This window comes from Stenella coeruleoalba, assembly GCF_951394435.1.
Source record: "Stenella coeruleoalba genome assembly, chromosome: 11".
In the NCBI taxonomy this organism is placed as follows: Eukaryota; Metazoa; Chordata; class Mammalia; order Artiodactyla; family Delphinidae; genus Stenella; species Stenella coeruleoalba.
The window spans coordinates 60582730-60603960 of NC_137157.1; the positions used below are offsets into that span (position 1 = coordinate 60582730).

A 21231-nucleotide genomic window follows, 5' to 3' on the forward strand; every position below is an offset into this window, starting at 1 on the left:
TTTACTCCCAGCCCGCCCCCTAGGGCTACCCTGGGACCCTAGAACCAGCATTTGGGGAGCAGCGTCTTCCAGTAGCCCTGAGACTGTGACGCAGATTGGGCAGGCGGGGGTGGGGGGGTGGGGGGGTGGCTGCTGGGGCAGTGGGAGGAGCAGCTCTCCTCTCTCTGGAGGCTCTGGGACCTCCTCCTCCAAGCTCTGACCCCAGGGTAGCGAGCTCCATCCTGTCCCTCCGTCCTTATCACGATTTATTTTGCCCTGCACATGGTTCTAGCTAGGGCTTTTCTCCTCAGCTCCATCTTGCTGCTTCTGAATAAGATGGAAAGGTCTGTGGAAAGTTGAGATGGGGAAGAGTTGGCCATACTCCCTGCAGGATCCCAGTGTGGCTTTTTAAAGAAGTTTGTATTCTTTGGTAGGTTATATTGCAGAGAAGCCCAATACTCTGCTAGCCTCTCACATCTACCGCTGCCTTCCCGAATTCCCCCTTCCCCCTCCCACATCACCACCGCCACCCTTACAGATTTCCCCTGTTTACTGCTACCCCCTGCCCAGCTTGGTCCCTCCACGCAGTCTAAGTACAGCCACGGCACAGCCCAGTCCCACCCGCCACCCCAGCACTGCTCTTGCCTCGACCCCACGCCTCCAGTATGGATGTCCAGAGCGGCGAGCTGTGCTGTCAGTGCTGGGGTCTAACCAGGCTCTTTCTCGCAGACTGAGACTCTTGAACTCTGCTTTCCCTCCCTTTGGGATGCCCTTCACCTCAGCACCCAGAGCAGAGGTAGGAAGCGCATGGTGCGTGCTCAGGATGGAGTGTGGGCCAAGGTGCACACACTCTGGGACTCTGTCTGGCCTCTGTGGAGAGAAGAGTTTGAGGAAAGCTTCTGTCAGGGCTGTGAAAAGGCTAAAAGGCTGGGGCTGTTACTTAGGCTTTTTATTTTTATTTATTTTTTATTTATTTATTTTTGTTGTTGTTTTTTTGCAGTACGCGGGCCTCTCACTGCTGTGGCCTCTCCTGTTGCGGAGCACAGGCTCCGGACGTGCAGGCTCAGCGGCCATGGCTCACGGGCCCAGCCGCTCCGCGGCATGTGGGATCTCCCCGGTTCGGATCTTCACGAACCCGCGTCCCCTGCATCAGCAGACGGACTCTCAACCACTGCGCCACCAGGGAAGCCCTTTAGGCTTTTTATAAATAAACTTTGACAGGACTTCCTTCTCCTCTTGCAGGTTACACTCTGTCGTGCTGCTCCCTTATGCTCGGCATCTCTCACACCCAGCCCATCCCTCCAAATCCACAGCACCCCCAGGTGCTGACTTCCTTTTGACAACCAGGGGTAAAGGAGGGGGCCTGCCTGGATCCTTTTGAGCTTTGAGTCTGAGGAAAGACAAGTAGTGGCACAGTCCACAGACAGAAAGCACCAGAGAGGAGGCTTAATGACCACATCATGACATGGCCTAAGTCTGGTGTGGGTCTCATGGGAACTGTTGCGATAACCTCCGCTGGTCTCCAGCCTCTGGTTTCTGCCATCTGTCCCACACACAGCCTCCCAGTTGGTCTTGTTCCTGTGACTCTCTCCTCCTCAAAGACCTTTGGCGGTACTCCATGCCCCCCTCCCCGCAAGGACCCATGCTCTCATATGCCAATCATGACCCTGTGGACGGTTGGCCCGGGAAGCACACCGTGGTTCAGCCATCTGGTGGGATCACCTTCTCCGAAACCTCCTGGCAGTTTCTCATCTCTGAGTCTGAACTGAGATTAGGGGAAGGGAAGGTGTGGTGCCCAGAGGTAATTTCTTCCCCTGAACTCCAAATTTTTAGCTCATAAGGATGAAATTCTCCCCACCATTCCTCTCACCACAACCAAATTCTCCCACCTCATCCCCACCTGCTCAGCCAGCTGTCTGCCTTTCTTTTAATTCATCCACATTGTTGTGTTGCTATCTTAAATTTTTGCTTATCTTTTCTTGTGTCTTATTTTTCCAGTTAGCTTATGAGTGTTGGGGTTTTTTAAAATTAATTAATTAATTAATTCATGGCTGCGTTGGGTCTTCGTTGCTGTGCACGGGCTTTCTCTCTAGTTGCGGCGAGCGGGGGCTACTCTTTGTTGCGATGTAAGGGCTTCTCATTGTGGTGGCTTCTCTTGTTGCAGAGCACCGGCCCTAGGCGCATGGGCTCTAGAGCTCAGGCTCAGTAGTTGTGGCGCACGGGCTTAGCTGTTCCACGGCATGTGGAATCTTCCCGGACCAGGGATCGAACCCATGTCCCTTGCACTGGCAGGCGGATTCTTAACCACTGCGCCACCAGGGAAGTCTCAGATTCTGAGTGTTTTGAGAACAGGAGCCCCACATCTTCTTCACCTCTGGACACCCCAGCTCTCAGTTCATATAAGGAGTTCGGAATTGATACAGGTAAAAGTTGTTGTTTTGGGTGGGAGCAAAGGCAGTCCTGGGGGAGGGCCTTGAGAGGTGAAGCGGGCGCACTGTAACTCTTCTGGAGGCTCCTCTACTTCTGAGCTAGCCCAGGCCACCCACCCCAGGGGGTCTTGTGGCTCTCCAACTCCTTTAACCCCTCCTCTCTCTTTTCCTATTTCTCCCCCTTGTTCTCCAAGTAAAGGCCAAAGAGACTGAGAGGCTGGAGTGTGGTCAGAGTTCAATAAGAAAGGGAAACCTGGCCCCAGGATAAACCAAAGAGGGTTTCCCGGAGAATAGGGCTTTATTTTTTTTAATTTATTTTTATTTATTTATTTATTTATTTATATTTTTGGCTGCGTTGGGTCTTTGTTGCTTAGTGCGGGCTTTCTCTAGTTGCGGCGCGCGGGGGCTACTCTTCGTTGTGGTGCAAGGGCTTCTCACTGCGGTGGCTTCTCTTGTTGCGGAGCATGGGCTCTAGGCATGCGGGCTTCACTAGTTGTGGCGCATGGGCTCAGTAGTTGTGGCACACGGGCTTAGTTGCTCTGCAGCATGTGGGACCTTCCAGGACCAGGGCACGTGGGATCTTCCCAGACCAGGGATGGAACCCGTGTCCCCGCATTGACAGGTAGATTCTTAACCACTGGGCCACCAGAGAAGTCCTGAGAATAGGGCTTTAAAGTAGAGTTTAGGGGACTTCCCTGGCAGTCCTGTGGTTAGGACCTGGTGCTATCGTCGCTGAGGGCCCCGGGTTCAATCCCTGGTCGGGGAACTAGGATCCCACATGCCTCATGGCAAGGCCAAAAAAAAAAAAAGAGTTTAGGAGAAGAGGGAGGAGGGCATCTCAGATAGGAAAGCACCTCTTTGTGTAACAGAGATGAGGGGAAAGAGGCATGCGTGTGAATGTGTGTGCATGATTTGTTCTGTCTAGATTCCCAGTGTCCCAATGATATCAGAGAAAGGAGAACTGGGAAGGGAGCAGAGCAGTTTTCTAGACTGGGCTGGAGTCAGCCAGATGGTTGGGAGTTGGGAATCATTAGTGGAGAAGAAATAATAACTGGGAGTCTGAGTTTTGCTTTTTTTGGTAATTACATGAATAAAAATATATTCAGTAGATTGATAGAGCATTTATTTATGTGGATGTAACTACATTATATGGACATAAATAGGGAGGAATTGTGCTCCCAAGGAGCTTAGAATTAATATCTGTCCATCCAACACACACTTAATAAACACCTAAAAAACCAATCGGGATGGGAGGGTATTCCAGGATAGAATGCAGACTGTAACAGGTGAATCTAAATGTATTATATATGTATGACAAAAACACACTGAGGGGATGAGAAAAAAAAAACGTGCTGACTTAAGTAATTTGGAAAACAGTGTTATGACTGGAAACTGTAAGGCTAAAGATAAATGTAATGGCATACTCTACACTCTACATAAACACTGTACTCTAGTTGATAAATTTGTTTCTCATGGGTTAAAATTTTTGCAACTGCTTAATATGTACTGGGGTTGAGCAAATAAGTAATGGATATTGGGTTTCTCACTGTCAGAGAGAAGTAGGGAGGAAGGCTAGAATGAACCCTGTGGTACTGGATTAGAGTAAGAGACTTCAGTGCAATCCTCATGGATTGGAAGACTCCATATTGTTAAAACATCAGTTCTCCCAAAATTGATCAACAGATTCAATGTAATCCCAATTAAAATCCCAGAAGCCTTTTTTGTAGAAATTGGCAAGCTGATTGTCTCATATAGAAAAGCAAAGGATCTGGAATAACTCAAACCAACTTTTAAAAAGTACAAAATTGAAGGACTTATACTACCTGATTTCAAGGCTCATTATAAAGGTATAGTAATCAAAACATAAAGATAGAAAAACAGATCAGTGGAACAGAGTAGAGAGCCTAGAAATAGACCCACAAAAATACAGTAAATTAATTTTTTTCCTTTTCTTTAAACACTTTTTTTTTCTTTTTTACTTGTTCAATAGATGTTTGACAAAGGTGCAAAGGAATTCAGTAGAGAAAGGATATTCTTTTTAACAAATGCTGCTGGAGAAACTGGACGTCCATATGCAAAAAAAAAAAGAAAAAATTAACTCAAAATTAATCACAGATCTGGATAAAGCTGGTAATGCATAACCTCAATCTAATAATGAGTAAATATCAGCTAAAATGAAACTGAGGGATATTAAACAAGATAATTGGCATCTACTCTTCAGGAAAGACTGAATAACTGTCCCAGATTAAGGAGCCTAAGGAAACATGACAAGTAAATGTCAGTCACAGATCTGGGGTTCTAATCCAGATTTCCTAATGTCTGGTCTACACCTATTTCTGACACCTTATCTCCATTATGCCAAGTGGCCACTGTTTATAGTATAGGAGAGGATGGCTTCCATTTCATTCAACATTTGTACAGCACCTATTTATGATAAGAATAGGATAGCTCTCAGGGGTCTGAAGGAGCTCACAGTCCAGCAGAGACAGATCTACAAACAGAAGTTACTTTAATAATAAAAGTAAGACTGTAATAAGTGCTACAAATGAGGTGCAAACGACATGGTATAAGAATACAGAGGAGGACTTCCCTGGTGGCGCAGTGGTTAAGAATCCGCCTGTCAATGCTAGGGGACACGGGTTCAAGCCCTGGTCCAGGAAGATCCCACGTGCCGCGGAGCAACTAAGCCCGTGAGCCACAACTACTGAGCCTGCGCTCTAGAGCCTGCAAGCCACAACTACTGAGCCCACGTGCCACAACTACCGAAGCCTGCATGCCTAGAGCCCGTGCTCCGCAACAAAGAAAAGCCACCGCAGTGAGAAGCCAGCGCACCGCAACAAAAGAGTAGCCCCCGCTCGCCACAACTAGAGAAAGCCCACGCACAGCAACAAAGACCCAATGCGGCCAAAACTAAATAAATAAATTTATTTAAAAAAAAAAAAAAAAGAATACAGAGGAGGGAAAACCTTCCTATCTGGAATAGAGAAATTCGGTGATGGGAGGAACCGGGGAAGTCCTCCCCAGAACGGCAATAATCACCCTTTAGTAGGTGCTCAATAAATGTCAGTATCTTTCTTCCCTTCACATTATGGCCCCAGCCTAACTTTCCTTAAGTTACACCAACCCCTCTGTTCCTGAACAGCGTGCCGTTTCATGCCACTGCTTTTTGCATCCGAAGTTCTCTCCTCCAGGAAGGGAATGCCCTGCCTAGAATGAAGGAAAGGTAACATGAAATGGAGCTCGGGAGAATACAAAGTATATGTTAACAGGCACACGAACTGTGGAGGCCAGCCTCAGGCTCTGCATCTACAAAAAGGATTTAATAAGACTCATTTCATAAGGTTGTTGAACGGATTAAAAGGACATTCCTTCAAAGCTCTTAGCCTCACGACTAACACTGAACGAGCGCTGAGGCAACAGTCGCAGTATTTGTGGGTGCGCAGCGACCTTCCCCGCCCACCCCGCCCGGAGGGAGCCGCCCCTTGACCGGCCAGTCAGCGCCCAGGGCGCCCAGTGTGGCGTCCACGCTGCCACGTCGCCGCCTCCCACCCTCTCCACACCCGTATTTAGTAGCCCCTTACCCGGCACTAGGTACCGGGTTCACCGGGCCGCGCCCGACCCGGCCTGCGTCCTTCGATTGGCTTCTGCAGGTGCCTGTTGTCCTCAGCCGCTGCAGATTGGCCGGGGTGGGTGGAAAGGGGCGGGTCTCGGGGACCGTTGGAAGGGCGGGGACCCGGATGTGTGTGGTGGCGGCGGCCGAAGAGCTAGTGAGCGGAGCTCAGAGGCCTATGGATGAGGAGGACGCGGCGGCCCCGGTAGGCGGGGATCGGGGGCGGGGTCCCCGAGGCCTCGGGTCGGTCTCCACGGAGCCTGAGGCGGGAGGCTGGGGTCTTGGGAGGAGGCTTCGGAGTCAGGGGCGGGGTCTTGCGCTCTGGTCACTGGTCTTCCTCCCTGGGGACCCTCCTTGGCCCAGTGCAGGGCCTGGGGAGGCTGGGCGTAGTCACACTGACGGGCTAGGGCCCCTTTCCCCCGGGTCTCGTCTGAGTGATCGGGCTGTGCCCGGGGTGGAGGCGGGGCCCGGTGCGGCCGCGTATCGGCGGCGCCAAGGCTGTGGGGTTCTAGGCAAGCAGATGCCCCTAGGTTGGGCGCCAACATCGACCTGGGGTCGAGCCCCCTGGCCGAGTGCCAAGGAGGCCAATTCTAGGGCTGCCCCACATCTGCCTACCCTTTTGGTCACGCGGTGGCTTGTAGCTACTGCAGGAGCGTGTAATATGCGCATTGGGATTGAATTCAGCCTAGCCGAGGCTTCCTAAGCCCCTGCTGTGTGCAAGGCACAGTCAGGCCTGGATGGAACCCTTGTCCAAGGGTTTGGGGGATGGGAAGAGAAAGTACCTCCCCTTTTTGTCGCTTTGGGAAAAACTCGTCCATTCATTCATTCATTCATTCATATGTTAGCACTGTTAGTGGTTTAAATACCTGGGTCATCCTACTCCACTCCATCTTCACTGCTACCATCTTTGGGGATGCCATCTCTCATTGGAACAGCTGCAGCAGCCTCCTAATTAATTGTTTGCCACTTCTGTTCTTGCCTCTTATGGGATCAGTTTAGTCTCCAACCAACCGCCTGAATGAGCTTTACGATCTGATAAACCTTAAAATCATATAATTTTCTTGCATAAAACCCTCCAGAGCTTTCCCATCACACTTGAAATAAAATTCACACTCCTTAACATGGTCTGTAGGGCGTTGATCTGGCCCCTACCTTCCTTCCATCCTCTTCTGGTACATTCTCCCTCCCTCCCATTCCCTACACACTAGCCACCTGGCCTTTCTATTTTCCTACCATGCCAACTGCCTTGCCCCTCGGGACCTGTGTCCTGGCTGTCCCTTCTGCCTGGGATGCTCTTTCTTGGGCTTGTTACGTGCCTGTCACCTTTTCATCTCATAGAGTTCACCCCATTATTCTTTATCAGAGCACTCTGCTTTTTCCTCCACTGTCTAACGTTGTCGTGTCTGTTTATTGCTGTCATGCCTCCCCCAATAGAATGGAAGTGCTATGAGAACAGACATCCCATCCATCTTGTTCACAGCTGTATCCCTAGCACCTAGGACAGTAGGAGCACATAGTGGGAGCTCAGTAAATGTTTGCTGAATGAAAGGATGAGGGTGGGGACTGTTGAGGTCAATCTGAGCAACTGGCTTCAAGTCCAGTGTCCTCTCCGCATTCTGGGTGGAACAGGCTGAGGTACTTTGCTCAGCGCCTTGCTTCTTCCTCCTCAATCTCCTTTTCCCCCTGGCAGGTTTGTTCTCATGAACAAGATGGATGACCTCAACCTGCACTACCGGTTTCTGAATTGGCGCCGGCGGATCCGGGAGATTCGAGAGGTCCGGGCTTTCCGATATCAGGAGAGATTCAAGCACATTCTTGTAGATGGAGACACTCTGAGGTGAGTTTCGGGGAGTGCTTCCACATTTTCCTTTCTGTGCCAGATCTTAGAGACGAAAAGGGGCTTTTGCAAAGGCAGAGGACTGTCTGCATTGCACAGCGAGGGGTATGCTGGAAACCCTGGGGGCCTTTCCGAATGGAGTAGTATATGCTTCTTCACCCCGCACCCCCCTCTGCCTGTGTCTGTGGGTACCTCTGTCCTGGTCTGCATTGGAAGCAGTCATGTCAGAGGTGGAGGCTGCTGGGGTCTCCGGAATTGCCCAGCTGCCTTGTTGAAAGGACTCCAGTGAGTCGGTGCGATGCCGGGCTCTCCTGCCTGCATCTCTGTAGTTGGGATCGGTGAAGAATGGCCATTTCAAAGGCAGTGGATTTCCTGTTTTGTGAAGGACAGTCCTGTAGTGCATCCTGCTTACTGCCTTCCAACCCTTTGGTTTGTGTGTTTGTGTTTGTTTCGCTCTATTTTCTGCCTTGAACCCTTCCCTTGACTCCATCCGAGTCTAATTCTCTCACAAAGTTGTCACTGGAAGCGGGGGAGGAAGTAGTGCTATCTAGCCTGGAGACAAGAAAGCTGAGGAGTGGGGACTGAGTAACTGTCTTCCAATCTGCAAAGGGCTTTGGTCCCGAGGATAGAGACCAGCCGTTCTCCAGCTCCACCGAGGACAGAGCCAGAGGAAAAGGGCCGAAGCTGCAGCATGAGGGACTGAGGTTAGACAGGGTTGTGAGACCCCTAATAGGCAACTGAGGGAGGCTCCGCCTTCTCTTCCCCACCGGCAGTGAAGAAGCCAGGCTTGCATTGGTCTGGTGTGGGCTGGGCCCTGGCTGGAGGTGGCGGGTGGGGTGGGTGACCTCAAGTATCTTGTTATGGTGTTTGTGCAGATGTCCTGAAGTATGGCCTGATGGATTCTCTTCTGTGCTGGCCCTCACAGGGTGGGGGTTGGGGATGCTGAGGCCCTCCCCCCAACCCCTGGACTAGGCTGCTAATGGAACTTCCCCTTCATTCCTCCTTCAGTTACCATGGAAACTCTGGTGAAGTTGGCTGCTACGTGGCTTCTCGACCCCTGACAAAGGACAGCAATTATTTTGAGGTGATCAAGGCAGGGGGTGGGCAGAGCAGGGGGTGAGATGTTTAAGCTCCAAGGCGCTCTTTTACTGGGTTCTTGACTGGTCCTTTACATTTTCCATCAGGATTATCCTGTTGGCTGGGAAAAGGGCCCAGGATAGCATGGTGCCTAATCTGAGAGACACCCTAAAGTCCTTTCACCCTGTCCCTTCTGCTCTCCTGCGCTTCACCTAGGTAGACTTTGACCCATGTCCTTTCCCACCCTCTAACCCAGGCCCAGCATCTACTCCATCTCCCATCTTTTTCCATAGCTTGGAAATTGTTTTCTAAGTAATTGTGGTAACGTGGGCCCCCACTTTCCCCAGTTCTCCCTCTGAGTGCCCTGACTTTTTCTCTGATTCCCCTGTCTTTTGCTCTTTGAGCCTCAGCCCCCTTTGATGTCTAACTCCCCTCCTTGCTAACTGTGCCCTGCTCTCCTCCCTCCAGGTGTCTATTGTGGACAGCGGGGTCCGGGGTACCATTGCTGTGGGACTGGTCCCTCAGTACTACAGCTTGGATCACCAGCCTGGCTGGTTGCCTGACTCTGTAGCCTACCATGCTGATGATGGCAAGTGAGTTGCCTTTTGTGGAACCCGACCCCTTTCCTACGGATTTGGGAATCTTGGATATAATGGACTACCTCAGGGTGGCTTTGGCTATTCCTTCACTGGTCTTGGGGTATTTTCATAGACCTTTCTGATAGGGACAGGAAGGTGGCCTGTTGGCTACCCTTGGAGGTTTGCAGACTTAAAGGGGAGGGTGGAGCTCCCCCGAGAACATAGGTCGATGCCGTTGCGGAGTGATGGAAGCAGGAGCACTGGGGAGAGGTTGGGAAGCCGGGTTCGGGTCCTGTGTCTGTGCTGCTCTGTCCACAGGCTGTACAATGGCCGGGCCAAGGGCCGCCAGTTTGGGTCAAAGTGCAACTCCGGGGACCGGATTGGCTGTGGCATTGAGCCAGTGTCCTTTGATGTGCAGACTGCCCAGATCTTCTTCACCAAAAATGGGAAGCGGGTAAGTGGGACATCCTGAGTGGGATTTAAACGGCTTGAAGCTGTCCAGGGATTTGTGTGAGTAATAAGAAAGAGTCTGCTAGTTGGGGCTTGCTCAGGGCCCCACGGGCTTTTTTCCCATCTTCTTCAGTTCAGCCTCAGATTCTCCTGGGGTCTCCTGCATGTAGGAGAAGATGCTCCCCACACCCGGGGGAAGCTGGGACATTCCCCAGGTGATGGACGCAGAGGGGCAGGTTTGTGCAGCGGAGGAGGGGCAGAAACTGTGGGGGACAGAACTGGTGATATGGGGGAAGGTTTTGAGCAGAAAAAAAGATGGGGAGGTTATGACCTGGCTGCATAAGCTGGAGGTCCTCTTGGGATTTTTGACTTGAATGCTTTTGGGGATATGTCCTTTCTGTGTTTCGTGTTCCTTATTTCACTTCTCCTTTCCTTCCCTCTTCAGAGAGAGACTAGTGATGGTGAAGGGATGGGATAAGAGCAAATAGGAGAGACCCCAGCTCTCTTTCTTCTTCTCCCCAGCCCCGTCTCCCACCTTGAGAAATTGCCTTCTCAGGCCTCCGCCGGCCAGCCTAGTGGTCTTCCTTCCTTAAGCACCTATGCTCAGCACTTTCCTGCTCCAGTCCACACTCACGCGTACCTAAAGTGTTTGCGGGGGGCGGGGGGGGGGGTGACAAGAGACTTGTGTTTGCCTTTTAGCTCCGTGGGTACCTTGCTCAGCTAGGAGTACTCAGCAGCTTTTTATGCTTCTCTGTACCTCTGTTTTGCTACCTGTCAGCGTGTGTGATGATGACTGGTTGCATCATCTCAGAAGTCCCCTTGTGAGAATTAGATGAGCTGTGGAAAGGTGAGCCAGGCGGCAGCTCCCTCCCTTCCTTCCCCTCCCTCCGCTGCAGGTGGGCTCCACCATCATGCCCATGTCCCCCGATGGGCTGTTCCCAGCAGTGGGCATGCACTCCCTGGGTGAGGAGGTGCGGTTGCACCTGAACGCTGAGCTGGGCCGCGAGGACGACAGTGTCATGATGGTGGACAGTTACGAGGACGAGTGGGGCCGGCTGCACGACGTCAGAGTCTGCGGAACTGTAAGTAAGGGGAAGGGTAGGGCTGGGCAGAATCCCGGGGTCCACAGAAGCATGTCAGGATTGCTTAGAATAGGGAGTGAAGACATGGTCTTTTTAAAAATTACTTTATTTATTTATTTATTTTTGCCTGTATTGGGTCTTCCTTGTGGCGTGCGGGCTTTCTCTAGTTGCGGCGAGCGGGGGCTACTCTTCATTGCGGTGCACAGGCTTCTTATTGCGGTGGCCTCTCTTGTTGCGGAGCACGGGCTCTAGGTGCTAGGGCTTCAGTAGTTGCGGCACACGGGCTCAGTAGTTGTGGCTCGTGAGCTCTAGAGTGTAGGCTCAGTAGTTGCAGCGCACGGGCTTAGTTGCTCCGTGGCATGTGGTATCTTCCCGGGCCAGGGCTCGAACCCATGTCCCCTGCATTGGCAGGCGGATTCTCAACCACTGCGCCACCAGGGAAGTCCCAAGACAGGGTCTTTTGTAGCGTTTTGGAAAGTGGGAATTTTGTCAGGAGAGCCTGGCGTCCTGACATGATTCTTGAGTCCAGATCTGTGTTCTCCTTAGCGGTGGTCCTCTTTCCTGCCTTCCCTTTGTTTGAGAGCTCAGCCTAGTTGCTTAACCCTAGGAACGAGCAGTAGCCAGTAGCTCTCCTTTGCCTTCTTTGGTTCCTTCAGGCCCCCCACCCCCCACCCCATGCACGCTGCTGCCCTGCACGCCTGCCTTTGAGAGGCTGGGCTGACTTGGAGGCCGGATGCCTGGAACACCCTTTTGGCTTGATCCCAGCCCAGCTAGCACAGTTTTCCATTCTCTGCATTGTGGAGCAGGTGTGGTCACAAATCCCACTCATGCTGGGGAAGGTTCTTTGAGTTCTTTTTCGAGTAAGCATCAATGACAGTCTCTTCTGCCTTCCTACATTTTATAGAGGATGAGAAGAGAGGCAGATAATGATTCAGTGAGAGTCCTTGATCCTCCAAAGCTGGCCTTTTTATACACCTCACCATACCTGCTTTAGTCCCCTGCCTAGATTTTAAACTTTCTTGGGAAGTGTATGGACCTTGAGAGAGGGAAATTCTTCATATCTACCCTCTGTGCCTCTTGCTGGTTTGGGAGTGAATGGATGCTGACTTAGGGGTCTGGCCCTGACCTCTAGTGGGCTGCTCGGGCCTTCCACTTCGAATTGTCCCTCTGCGGCCCTCTCGCTCCTTCCCTCCTTCCCCGCTCAACCTTTTCCTCCACCCTCTGGCATTCTCACCCCAACCCAGGCTGTTTTCAACTCAGCCTTTGATAGCAAAACAGAAGCGGCGGGGTGGGGGGGGGGGGAGTGGGTGGATTATGAGTAAGGCTCTCCACTCTGGAGTTCAAGGTGAGTCAAACACAAGGAAAATGGCAGAAAGTGTGGCCTCCTGCAGCTTCGGGCACTCTGCACCCCCTTCTGGCACTAGGGTCCAGGGGGCCTCAGATGCCCACTCCCTGACCTTCATGCCTCCTTTCCTTTCCCCTTCCACCATCATTTTGGCATCTGCAGAGTTGAGCTTGGGGCTGAGCCAGGGCGAGGCTCCAGCTCTCATCCTTGACCTCTCCTCAAGAGTTGTTTCCTGGCACCCTTTCCCTGCCTGGACTTGTCCCCACTCTGCTCCCTGCTCCTCCCAGGCAGTCTTTTCTAACTGATGCGGAATCCTGTAGACATTTATAAATAGCCTTCCTTCCTCCCTGCCCTTCCCCCAGTGCCCTCAGGCCACACATTTAAGGATTTTTTTCTTTCTTGACTTAAGCTGTTCAGTGTAGCTCTTCTGTCAAACCCGCACCCCAGCTGGGGACAGCTGCCAGGGTAGGCACACTGCTCCCTGCGCACTTGCTTCTCTGGGCCAGCCGTGGGCATGAGCCTCCTGAGGGACGCAGGCTTCTCTTCTAGTCTTGCCAACTACCTCATCTTTCAAATGAGGGTGACTTACCCAGTTTGTGCCAGCCCCTCGGCCCCCCATCCACTCTTGCCTCCTGACCTTCTTGCCTCATCCTTTTTGTCCCTCTGACCATCCACTGTATTTCCGATCCAGCAGTCAGAGTGGTGTCAGCCTGGAGGAGCCTGGGAGAGGTCATTAGGCTGTGCCTGTGCCTCCTATTTCTAAAGATGTCCAGCACAGCTGCTTCTCCTCTCTGCCCTTCCTGTTTTTACGTCCCCCTCTGTGGGGAGCCCTTCCCTGAGACCTCAGACCTCTGCTGTTGTTGCAGCCTGTCTCCTGCCCCAGGTGATGTTCCCAGGAGGACACCCCATAGAACCATAAAGGTCTGGAGGAGGCTTTGATGCCATCCTGTCCAGGTTTCTCAGTGCAGAGACTGTGGGCATCTGAGGTGAGACAGTTCCTTGATGTGCAAGCCATTTAGCATCCCTGGTTCCCAGACCCAGGATGCTGGTAGCTCCGACCCCACCCCCACCCCCTGCGCCCCAGTTGTCGTGACTGCCCGACATTCCCATATATCCTCTTGTACTGCTGAGAAAGCAGTCCCAGAGAAAAGTGAAGAGACTTGATCAAATGTCAAACAGCGAATTAGCAGCAGAACTAAGCCCAGATATTCATTCCTTGACCCCTACCCCAGCTTCTTCCACTGTCTGATATATGCTGCTGCCTTCTGCCCAGGCCCACTCTTCTGTAGCCAATCTCTCCTACTCGCTTCTCATAAGGTGAATCCAGAGTTCCTGGGCTTAAACTCCCATGTCCCTGGGGATTTCTCCCATCTAGTGGCTTAGCCAGGGGCCTCCCAGGTGAGTTTACTTGGCTAGCTTGGAATTCTTTTACTCCTATAGCCCTTTCTCCCAGTTTTGTAGTCTCAATTATCCTCTTTTCTCCCTTCTCACTGGTTCTTCCCATACAGAAGAGTGAATTCAACTCCTGACCCTTTTTTTTCCTCCAGCAATTCATTATGAAAAGTTTCAAACATACAGGAAAGTTGAAAAAATAGCACAGTGAACACCCACTGTATCCCCACTATCTAGATTCGAGAGTTGTTAATATTTAGTTGTGTTTGTTTGATCTGAGGATCTGTATATAGACAGACCGGCTCTTTCCAGAGGGAAGTCGTTCCCTGCTTCCTGTGGCCTCACTTTCCCCTCCTAAAGAGCGCCCCCTTCCCTGAGCTCCGGGATGCTGGAGAATTGCTGTTGCATTTGCTCAGGCATGGGGTGCTACCCCTCATTCCTGTCCCCAGGCCTTGCACAGTGAGGTAATGTGTCAAGGGGGGGGCAGTAGGTAGGGCTGGGGGATTAGACTCGTTCTGTCTTTGTTTCTCATTTCTGTTCATAGCTCCTCTAACAACTCCTTAGTGACGGGGCAACAGCCTTGGTACACAAAGTGGGGTGAATGAGGCCCCACCCTCTCAGGGGTCCTCCCCGGGCCCAACCCAGGAGGAGACCGTGTTGGGGCCTGAGCTGGCCGGTGGGGAGCATGTTCTTGGTTCGTGTTTCAGTTGCTTCTAGGCCCTCCGGGCACTGAGTCCTCCCTTGCTGCTGTCAAGAGGGATTAGGGTCTCTGCTAGCAAGAGGAGGAGGGCGGGTGGCAGCAGGAGAGGAGGCTGAGAAGGGCTACTGGTATGAGGGAGGGGGCGGGGTGCAGGAGGCTCTCTGCACTCTGGTCTGCAGCTCCGCTCTGTGGAGTTGACCTGTTTGGCCTCTCAAGGCTTCCGTTGTGTGTGGAGGGAGGTGGGGTGGGGAGGGGGTCTTGGGAGCCTTAAGGAAAGAGTTCCCCACCCCCACCAAAGATGTAAAGGAGCATGCCTGTTGATTGGGGGTATTGTTTGAGGAGAAATACTGGGAGGAAGACAGTTGGCCCCTTGGGATGGAGTCATCTGAGGAGTGTCCTGGGAGCCCAAGGGAGCATTCTAGTTGGGGGTAAGGGCTGAGGTGAGAGAACCTTTCCTTCTCTGTGACTGGCAGTTCCAGTCTGTTGTAGACTGTTAATGTTTAGGGAGCATGGGAACTTTGGGATATTCCAGTATCACTCCCATTTCCTGAGTCAGGGAAAGGCTGACGTGTGCATTTATCACCTACCGGGGGTCAGGCTCCAGGCTAAGCCCTTGACACTCACTTCACTTCATCGTACCCATATTTGGAGATGCGGGTAGTGGTACCCCTATTTTACTGATGAAGTATCTGAGGCTTAAAGAAGTGAGAGTCACTTGCTTGAGTTTAGTGACTAGTAAGTAATAGGAGCTAGGATTTGAACCCAGGTCTGTTTGATTCTCTTTCAAACTAAGAAGTATCTTGGGAATTTCCTGGTGGTCCAGTGGTTAGATCTCCATGCTTCCACTGCAGGGGGCACGGGTTCGATCCCCAGTCGGGAACTCAGATCCCGCAAGCCCTGTGGCATGGCCAAAAAAATGTAGAAACTAAGAGGCACCTGAGGCACAGATTGAGGGACCAGCATCAAGATTCTAGCAACTCAGACTCTAGGTGCTAAACCTCTCATCTTCTCTAGGTTTCTACCAGTCCTAGTCTAAGGAGGGGAGGAGTGCACTCAAGCAAGGATCTATCAGGGAGGCCAGACTCTCCCCTACCTGCTCCTCTGAGTGCTCTGAGAAGGCTCCCAGGGCTTGGGAGGACTTTGCCCAGGGGCAGGAGAGTGGATGCAGAGGAACAGATGAATCCAGGGGCTTACACCCTAAGGGGTGGGTGGTTCCTCTCTTGAAGAGGTGGCTTGTGCATGGCCCTAGTCTTCCAGGCATTCAGCAGCCTGTCTGAGCTGCTCTGCGGGCTGGGGAGTGGGCTTTAGAGTCCCACGTTAGTGTGTTTCATCCTCCTGGCCTTTTAGCTTAAGGAACCATCCCCACCCTATCCACAGACAAACCGGCAGCCTGCCCTCCTCTGGGCTGAGGCAGAGGGAATGGTTGGGCGGGTTTTTCCCAAGGATCAGGATCTGGGTCTGCTGTCTCTTGGCTCTGGAAGTGGAGAACACTGTGTTTCCTATGCAGAGGCCAGTTGGATGGAGTGGGTCAAGGGCAGCTGTGGGATCCCCCACCCAGTTCTGCAATGCAGGGTGGAGAGGTTGGGCTGGGGGCTGCTCGGATTGGGTGGAGTCTATGTTAGTTAATGTGCATCATACCACATCCCTCCGGGCCCTGTGGGGAGAGATGCAGAGGAGGAACCCAGGCCACGCCGAGAACATACAGAGGACCAGAAATAGAATGTAAACAGTGTGGGCCTTCATAATACCCAGTAAATCAGAAGACCACCTGCAGGGGACCCCTTTCTGATGGAAGAAAGCAGTGTGAGACAATGGAGACTTGGGCTAGGAGAATGAATATCACAGAGCCAGTGTAGCCCGAAACATGTATGGTCCTGGCTGCAGGAAGGAGAGAAGAAAGTTTAGGTGGCCTCCTGTACACCTCTGGCCTTTCTCCTGGTGCCCCCTGTCCCCCGCCTCCAGTTCTCTGGGGAGGAGGGGAGAATGGGCTTGAGGTGACAGGGCTTCGGGGATCCAGGGCTGAGAAGGGGGCCGAGTCCCTCTCTTGCCTCCCTGAAGGGGTTGCTGAGGATGCAGCGCCTGCCTCTGCTGAAGACACATGGAGGCTTCGGCACTGGTGCAGGCGAGTGTGATGCCTTTCCTGTTCAGGCAGGAGTTCTTTGTGGGGTGAGAGGCCAGTGTCCCGAGGCTTGCCAGGGATAAGTGGAGGAGATCCTCAGGGAGTGAATTTTCTTCAGGGCCGGAGGGGTGGGAGGGTAGAAGAAAGTCTTGAGGGGCAGTTTGGTTAATTAAAAAGGGATTAAGGAATCCCAGGTGATGCTGAGGGTGGGGGAAAGAGGGGATGGGGTTGAGTCACAGCCCTACTATCACCATGACAACTGATAAATAAATCCTCCCAGATCGGGGGTTGCCGCCCCATCATGCCCAGGCAGGATCACTGTGGGGCCGAAGAGCCCCAAGAGCCCATCAGTCAACTCCCCTCCACACCCCTGCTCCAGCTTGAAAGAGCCGTGAGGGGCTGGGGGCAGGAACGCCTGCCTTTCTAGCTTCTCTCTGCCTGCTCCCCTCCCTCGCATTAAATGAAGAAGAGCTGGTTGTCCTCGGTTCCCTGGCTCCCCTCGACCCCGCTACAAACAGCTCTGTTCAAAGCCAAGTAAAACAAAGACCTTGAGAAATTATATCAGTCCCATCCCAGGCAGAACTGGCTTCTGGGCTCGTCTCCCCTCCCCCAGACGTCTGGAGTTGGCCCCTAACCTCTGCATCCTCCCTATCCGCCCGAGGCACCCTGAGAAAGCCATCAGGCTTCCTCTCAGCCTAGCCTTTGCTTCTCCTCTTCTCCATGTTCAGAGCCCCCGGGTGGCCCTTTCCTGGAAGGGTGATTGAGGGAAGTGATGGCAGAGTGTACAGACCCCTGTGTGGTCCTGGCACTCGGCCATCTGGATCGCTGTGCTGCTCTCGCCGGGTCCCCACAGCAAGGAGAGGGTTTCTGGCTCGGTAGGCAGGTGGGCGCAGCCTTTAGCAGGGGCTCAGCCCTCTTGCTTGCGCTGCCACCTCCACGCCCCTGCCCCCATCCCTGTTCTCCCATGCCTGCCTGGAACCCTGAGGCCCACTTTGTGCCTCCAGGATCCCTTCCCTTTCGGCCAGGGCTTTCTGTGAGACCCAGGAAAACTGGTCCCCAGATGGCCCTGGAACCAGGTTTCCAGGGGTGGGGTGCTAGCCTGCCCCCCACCCCTGGTTCTTCCCCCATAGCTACTGGAGTACCTGGGCAAGGGCAAGAGCATCGTGGACGTGGGGCTGGCCCAGGCCCGGCACCCGCTGAGCACCCGTAGCCACTACTTCGAAGTGGAGATCGTGGACCCTGGAGAGAAATGCTACATCGCCTTGGGGCTGGCCCGGAAGGTGGGCGCCAGTGCTGGCTTTTGGCCTGTGGAGCTGCTCAGCTCTGGGGCTGTTGGGCCGGGGCCCGGAGCTCTTGGGGAGATCAAGGGGCTGGGCTGCAGAGGGAGGTCTAACCCGAGACAGAACAGGCCGTATGTGCCTGCTGTGTGAGGGCACAGACCCCAAGTCACCTCGGAGCTGAGAGAGGGTCGTGAGCGCACCACACGCACCAAGGCCTGGATGTGGGGTGGGGGGCAGCCTGCAGCCCTGGCTGGGAAAGCCAAGCACCTTCGCACCTTCCCCTGCGACCTCCAGTGCCTGAAGGGGTGAGGTTGCCGGGGTGGGAGCAGCCATCTGGGTCGTAGCTTGTTTCAGAAGTGGTTCGTAAGCCACTCTCGCATCCTCTTTCCTGTGCGAGGTACCACAGCTTTCTTTTCTTGTCTTGGTGTAGGATTATCCCAAGAACAGGCACCCTGGCTGGAGCAGAGGGTCTGTGGCTTACCATGCAGGTGCGTGAGGGGCTGCCCTGGGGAAGCTGGGGGTGGGGTGGGGTATAGGGGCACAGGGACATCCATTTCCCTGACCCCACACTAGGGGCCTCGCCTTCAGCATCTGGCCCGAGAGACTTTCCCCTGCCGCTCTCTGCTCTTCCCCTCCCAAGCTGCTAGCGCTTTGTCTTCATCTGTGTTTTTCCTCCCAGCCCAAAAAGCCAGGGGAGCAGAACAGGGGTGGGGGATCTGGGCCCAAACTGGACATTCCAGGCCTCTGAGTTGGCTCCCTCTGCACCCTTCCTGCAGATTCTGCATTTTCTTTTTTTTTTGATCGGCTTGATTTCCTTTAGGGCTTCCTTTAGAAAGGAGGGGCTGTGAGTTCCTGGTCCCGCCTCTCCCTCCCCTCCCGAGGGCCCCCGCTCTCTGACCAGCTCCCAACGGAGTTTCTCCCTTAGCCCCTTGAGGGGACAGATGTGTGTCTCTCTTTAATCTGGTGCCCTCATTCTCTCTCCTCCCTTCCTCAGGGCCAGCGAGGGAGGGAGGGACACTTCAGCTTTAAGCAGGGGCCGCTCTAGGGGCTGTAGGGTGTCGGCCCCTCCCTCAGGTGTGTGTCCTCTCCCCTCCCTCCGACAGATGACGGGAAGATCTTCCATGGCAGTGGTGTGGGGGACCCCTTTGGGCCACGCTGTTACAAAGGGGACATCATGGGCTGTGGAATCATGTTCCCCCGGGACTACATCTTGGACAGTGAGGGTGAGTGGGGTGACCATGGCCAACCAGGCTGGTCGGGCAGAAGGTGGGGGCAGTACCACAGGAGCTCAGGTTTCCTGGCCCCCAGGTGACAGTGATGACAGCTGTGACACAGTGATCCTGTCCCCGACCGCCCGAGCTGTCCGGAATGTCCGGAACGTCATGTACCTGCACCAGGAAGGGGAAGAAGAAGAGGAGGAAGAGGAAGAGGAAGATGATGGGGAAGAGATAGAACAGGAGCACGAGGGCAAGAAGGTGGTGGTGAGTGGGGTGTGTCTGGGGTTGGACTAGGGGTCTTGGGCCTCCGTGAGGTCTGGTGTTAGTTGAGCCCAGGGAGGGGAGCCCAGGGAGGGGAGAGGGGAAGCCCTGGCTGCTGTGGGCGTGGGGCTGCTGAGTGCGGAGACTGGCTGGGAGGCCGGTTTCCGGCCTCGGGACGCCCTCTCGTGGTCACCTCCTGCATCGTCCTCTGTCTCTCGCCAACGCTGGTGCGAGCTGGGAGTGACGCGGCTCAGGCCTGCGTAGCTCCAGCATCCTCAGAGGAGAGGCTAGAGCCTGCCTATCCCACTTTTCTCTTCCACCCCCAGGTTTTCTTCACTCGGAATGGCAAGATCATTGGGAAGAAGGATGCTGTCGTACCTTCTGGGGGCTTCTTCCCCACAATTGGGATGCTGAGCTGTGGGGAGAAAGTCAAAGTGGATCTGCACCCCTTGAGTGGCTAGGCCTTCTCCCCTGGACCTGCCCCTTCTCCCTCTCCTCGCCCTTTGCAGAGCCAGGTACCCCGTTCCTGACGCCCCGAGGATTTGCTTACCCAGCAGGCCCCAGGGGGTGTGTTGTCCCTCTGCCCTACCGGATCAGGCCCCTGCCAGGCTCCTCTGTGCCCATGTTTCTGACCTGGTGCTGCCCCTGTTGTTAGTCCCTGGGCGAGAGTTCCTGGCTGGACAGGAACCAGCCCAAAGGATGGTGTTGCTTCATGGGTGGGGCCCACTGGCTTTGGCCGTGGGCTCCCGCGTGCCCCTCCCACCCTGGCCCGTGTGAGGGGAGAGGAGTGAGCGCCCGTCTCAGCTGCTGTTGGGCGTGAGGCTTGGCAAGGGTGGAGCAGGACACCCCGTCCTCTGTTTACCGCAGGGCTCCTCTTCTCATCCTCTTTCCTGTTTCCTGTCCTCGTCGTGTGAAGCACTTGCCGCTGTCATCCCCCCGGGCTGGGCTGGGGGGGCGCTCTCTTGGGCCCTCTGTCTCCTTCCACTGACTGGTGTCCCGAGAAGACTACTCGAGGGTCTCCGTTCTTTCCCCTGCGAGCCAGCTTCCTCCCTCACTGCCTGCTCAGGCACCACAATCCCCCCGAGAATGCGAGTCTCTGGCTTCCCCCAGCTGTACACACATAGATGGTGTCCATGACGTGTTTGATGGGGTGAGAGAGGGGCTATCAAATCGGGGGACTGGGGCCTTTGCTCCTGTCTCCCCCTTGCCCTCCTTGGCTCACCTCTGGCACCCGTCTCTCGTTCCTGGGGAGGCAGGCGGAGACTCCAGAGCCTGTCTCTCCCACGTGGTGGGGGCGGGACCCCAGAGCCCTAGCGAGAGCCCGAGGGCACGGGGCCCACGCTCCCCTGCCCTGCCTTGCCCCCGCCCCTGCTTGCTGCCTGTGCCAGTTGCCTGTTTCGCTTCAGTGTTTGATTCTAGCGCTTAACGTGTCCTCCGCACCAAGCCCTCCGGTCTCCTAGCTGCTTGACCCCTGTCCCCTCCTCAGTGACTTCTGGGAGGGAGAGGCCTTGGTTTGGGCAGAGTGGGCAGGGCTTGGAGAAAAGGGGTGAGGTGTTGTGCTGCTGGGGCCTCCCCTTCGGCCCTCCCTTCAGGCCCTGCACTATGATGTATGAAATGTATGTACAGACCAGAGATGTTTATACAGCCAATAAAGATGGAGTTTCCATATTTATCAGTACGGCCGGGACAGGGGAATCCTTTCCAGTACAGGGGACCAGGGACAGGGCTGGAGGAGGGGGCGGCCCAGGGCACTTGCTCACCAGGCACGTGTGGACCAGTATGGGGCCAGGGAGGGGCATCGTGTGTGTCCCATGGGCCTGGCTTGGGCCTGGGATGCCCCAAGAAGCACAGGTGTGCCCCTGGGAGACCTGAGGC

General features: G+C 54.1%; 1 protein-coding gene across 2 annotated transcripts; it reads left to right on the forward strand.

The window, feature by feature from the left end:
* The first annotated feature begins 6117 nt into the window (after positions 1 to 6117).
* Positions 6118 to 21147, forward strand: SPRYD3 (SPRY domain containing 3). 2 transcript variants are annotated; one of them, XM_079936745.1, is made up of 11 exons: positions 6118 to 6223; positions 7709 to 7855; positions 8864 to 8939; positions 9401 to 9525; positions 9829 to 9964; positions 10857 to 11042; positions 17729 to 17878; positions 18309 to 18366; positions 18982 to 19101; positions 19187 to 19359; positions 19683 to 21147. In XM_079936745.1, exons 1-11 carry the CDS (start codon positions 6201 to 6203, stop codon positions 19815 to 19817), a joined length of 1329 nt encoding a protein of 442 aa, XP_079792871.1. In that variant the 5' UTR covers positions 6118 to 6200; the 3' UTR covers positions 19818 to 21147. The 2 variants fall into 2 exon arrangements, with proteins under 2 accessions (XP_079792871.1, XP_079792872.1); XM_079936746.1 differs by having other exon boundaries at positions 19187 to 19353.
* Positions 21148 to 21231: the final 84 nt, after the last annotated feature.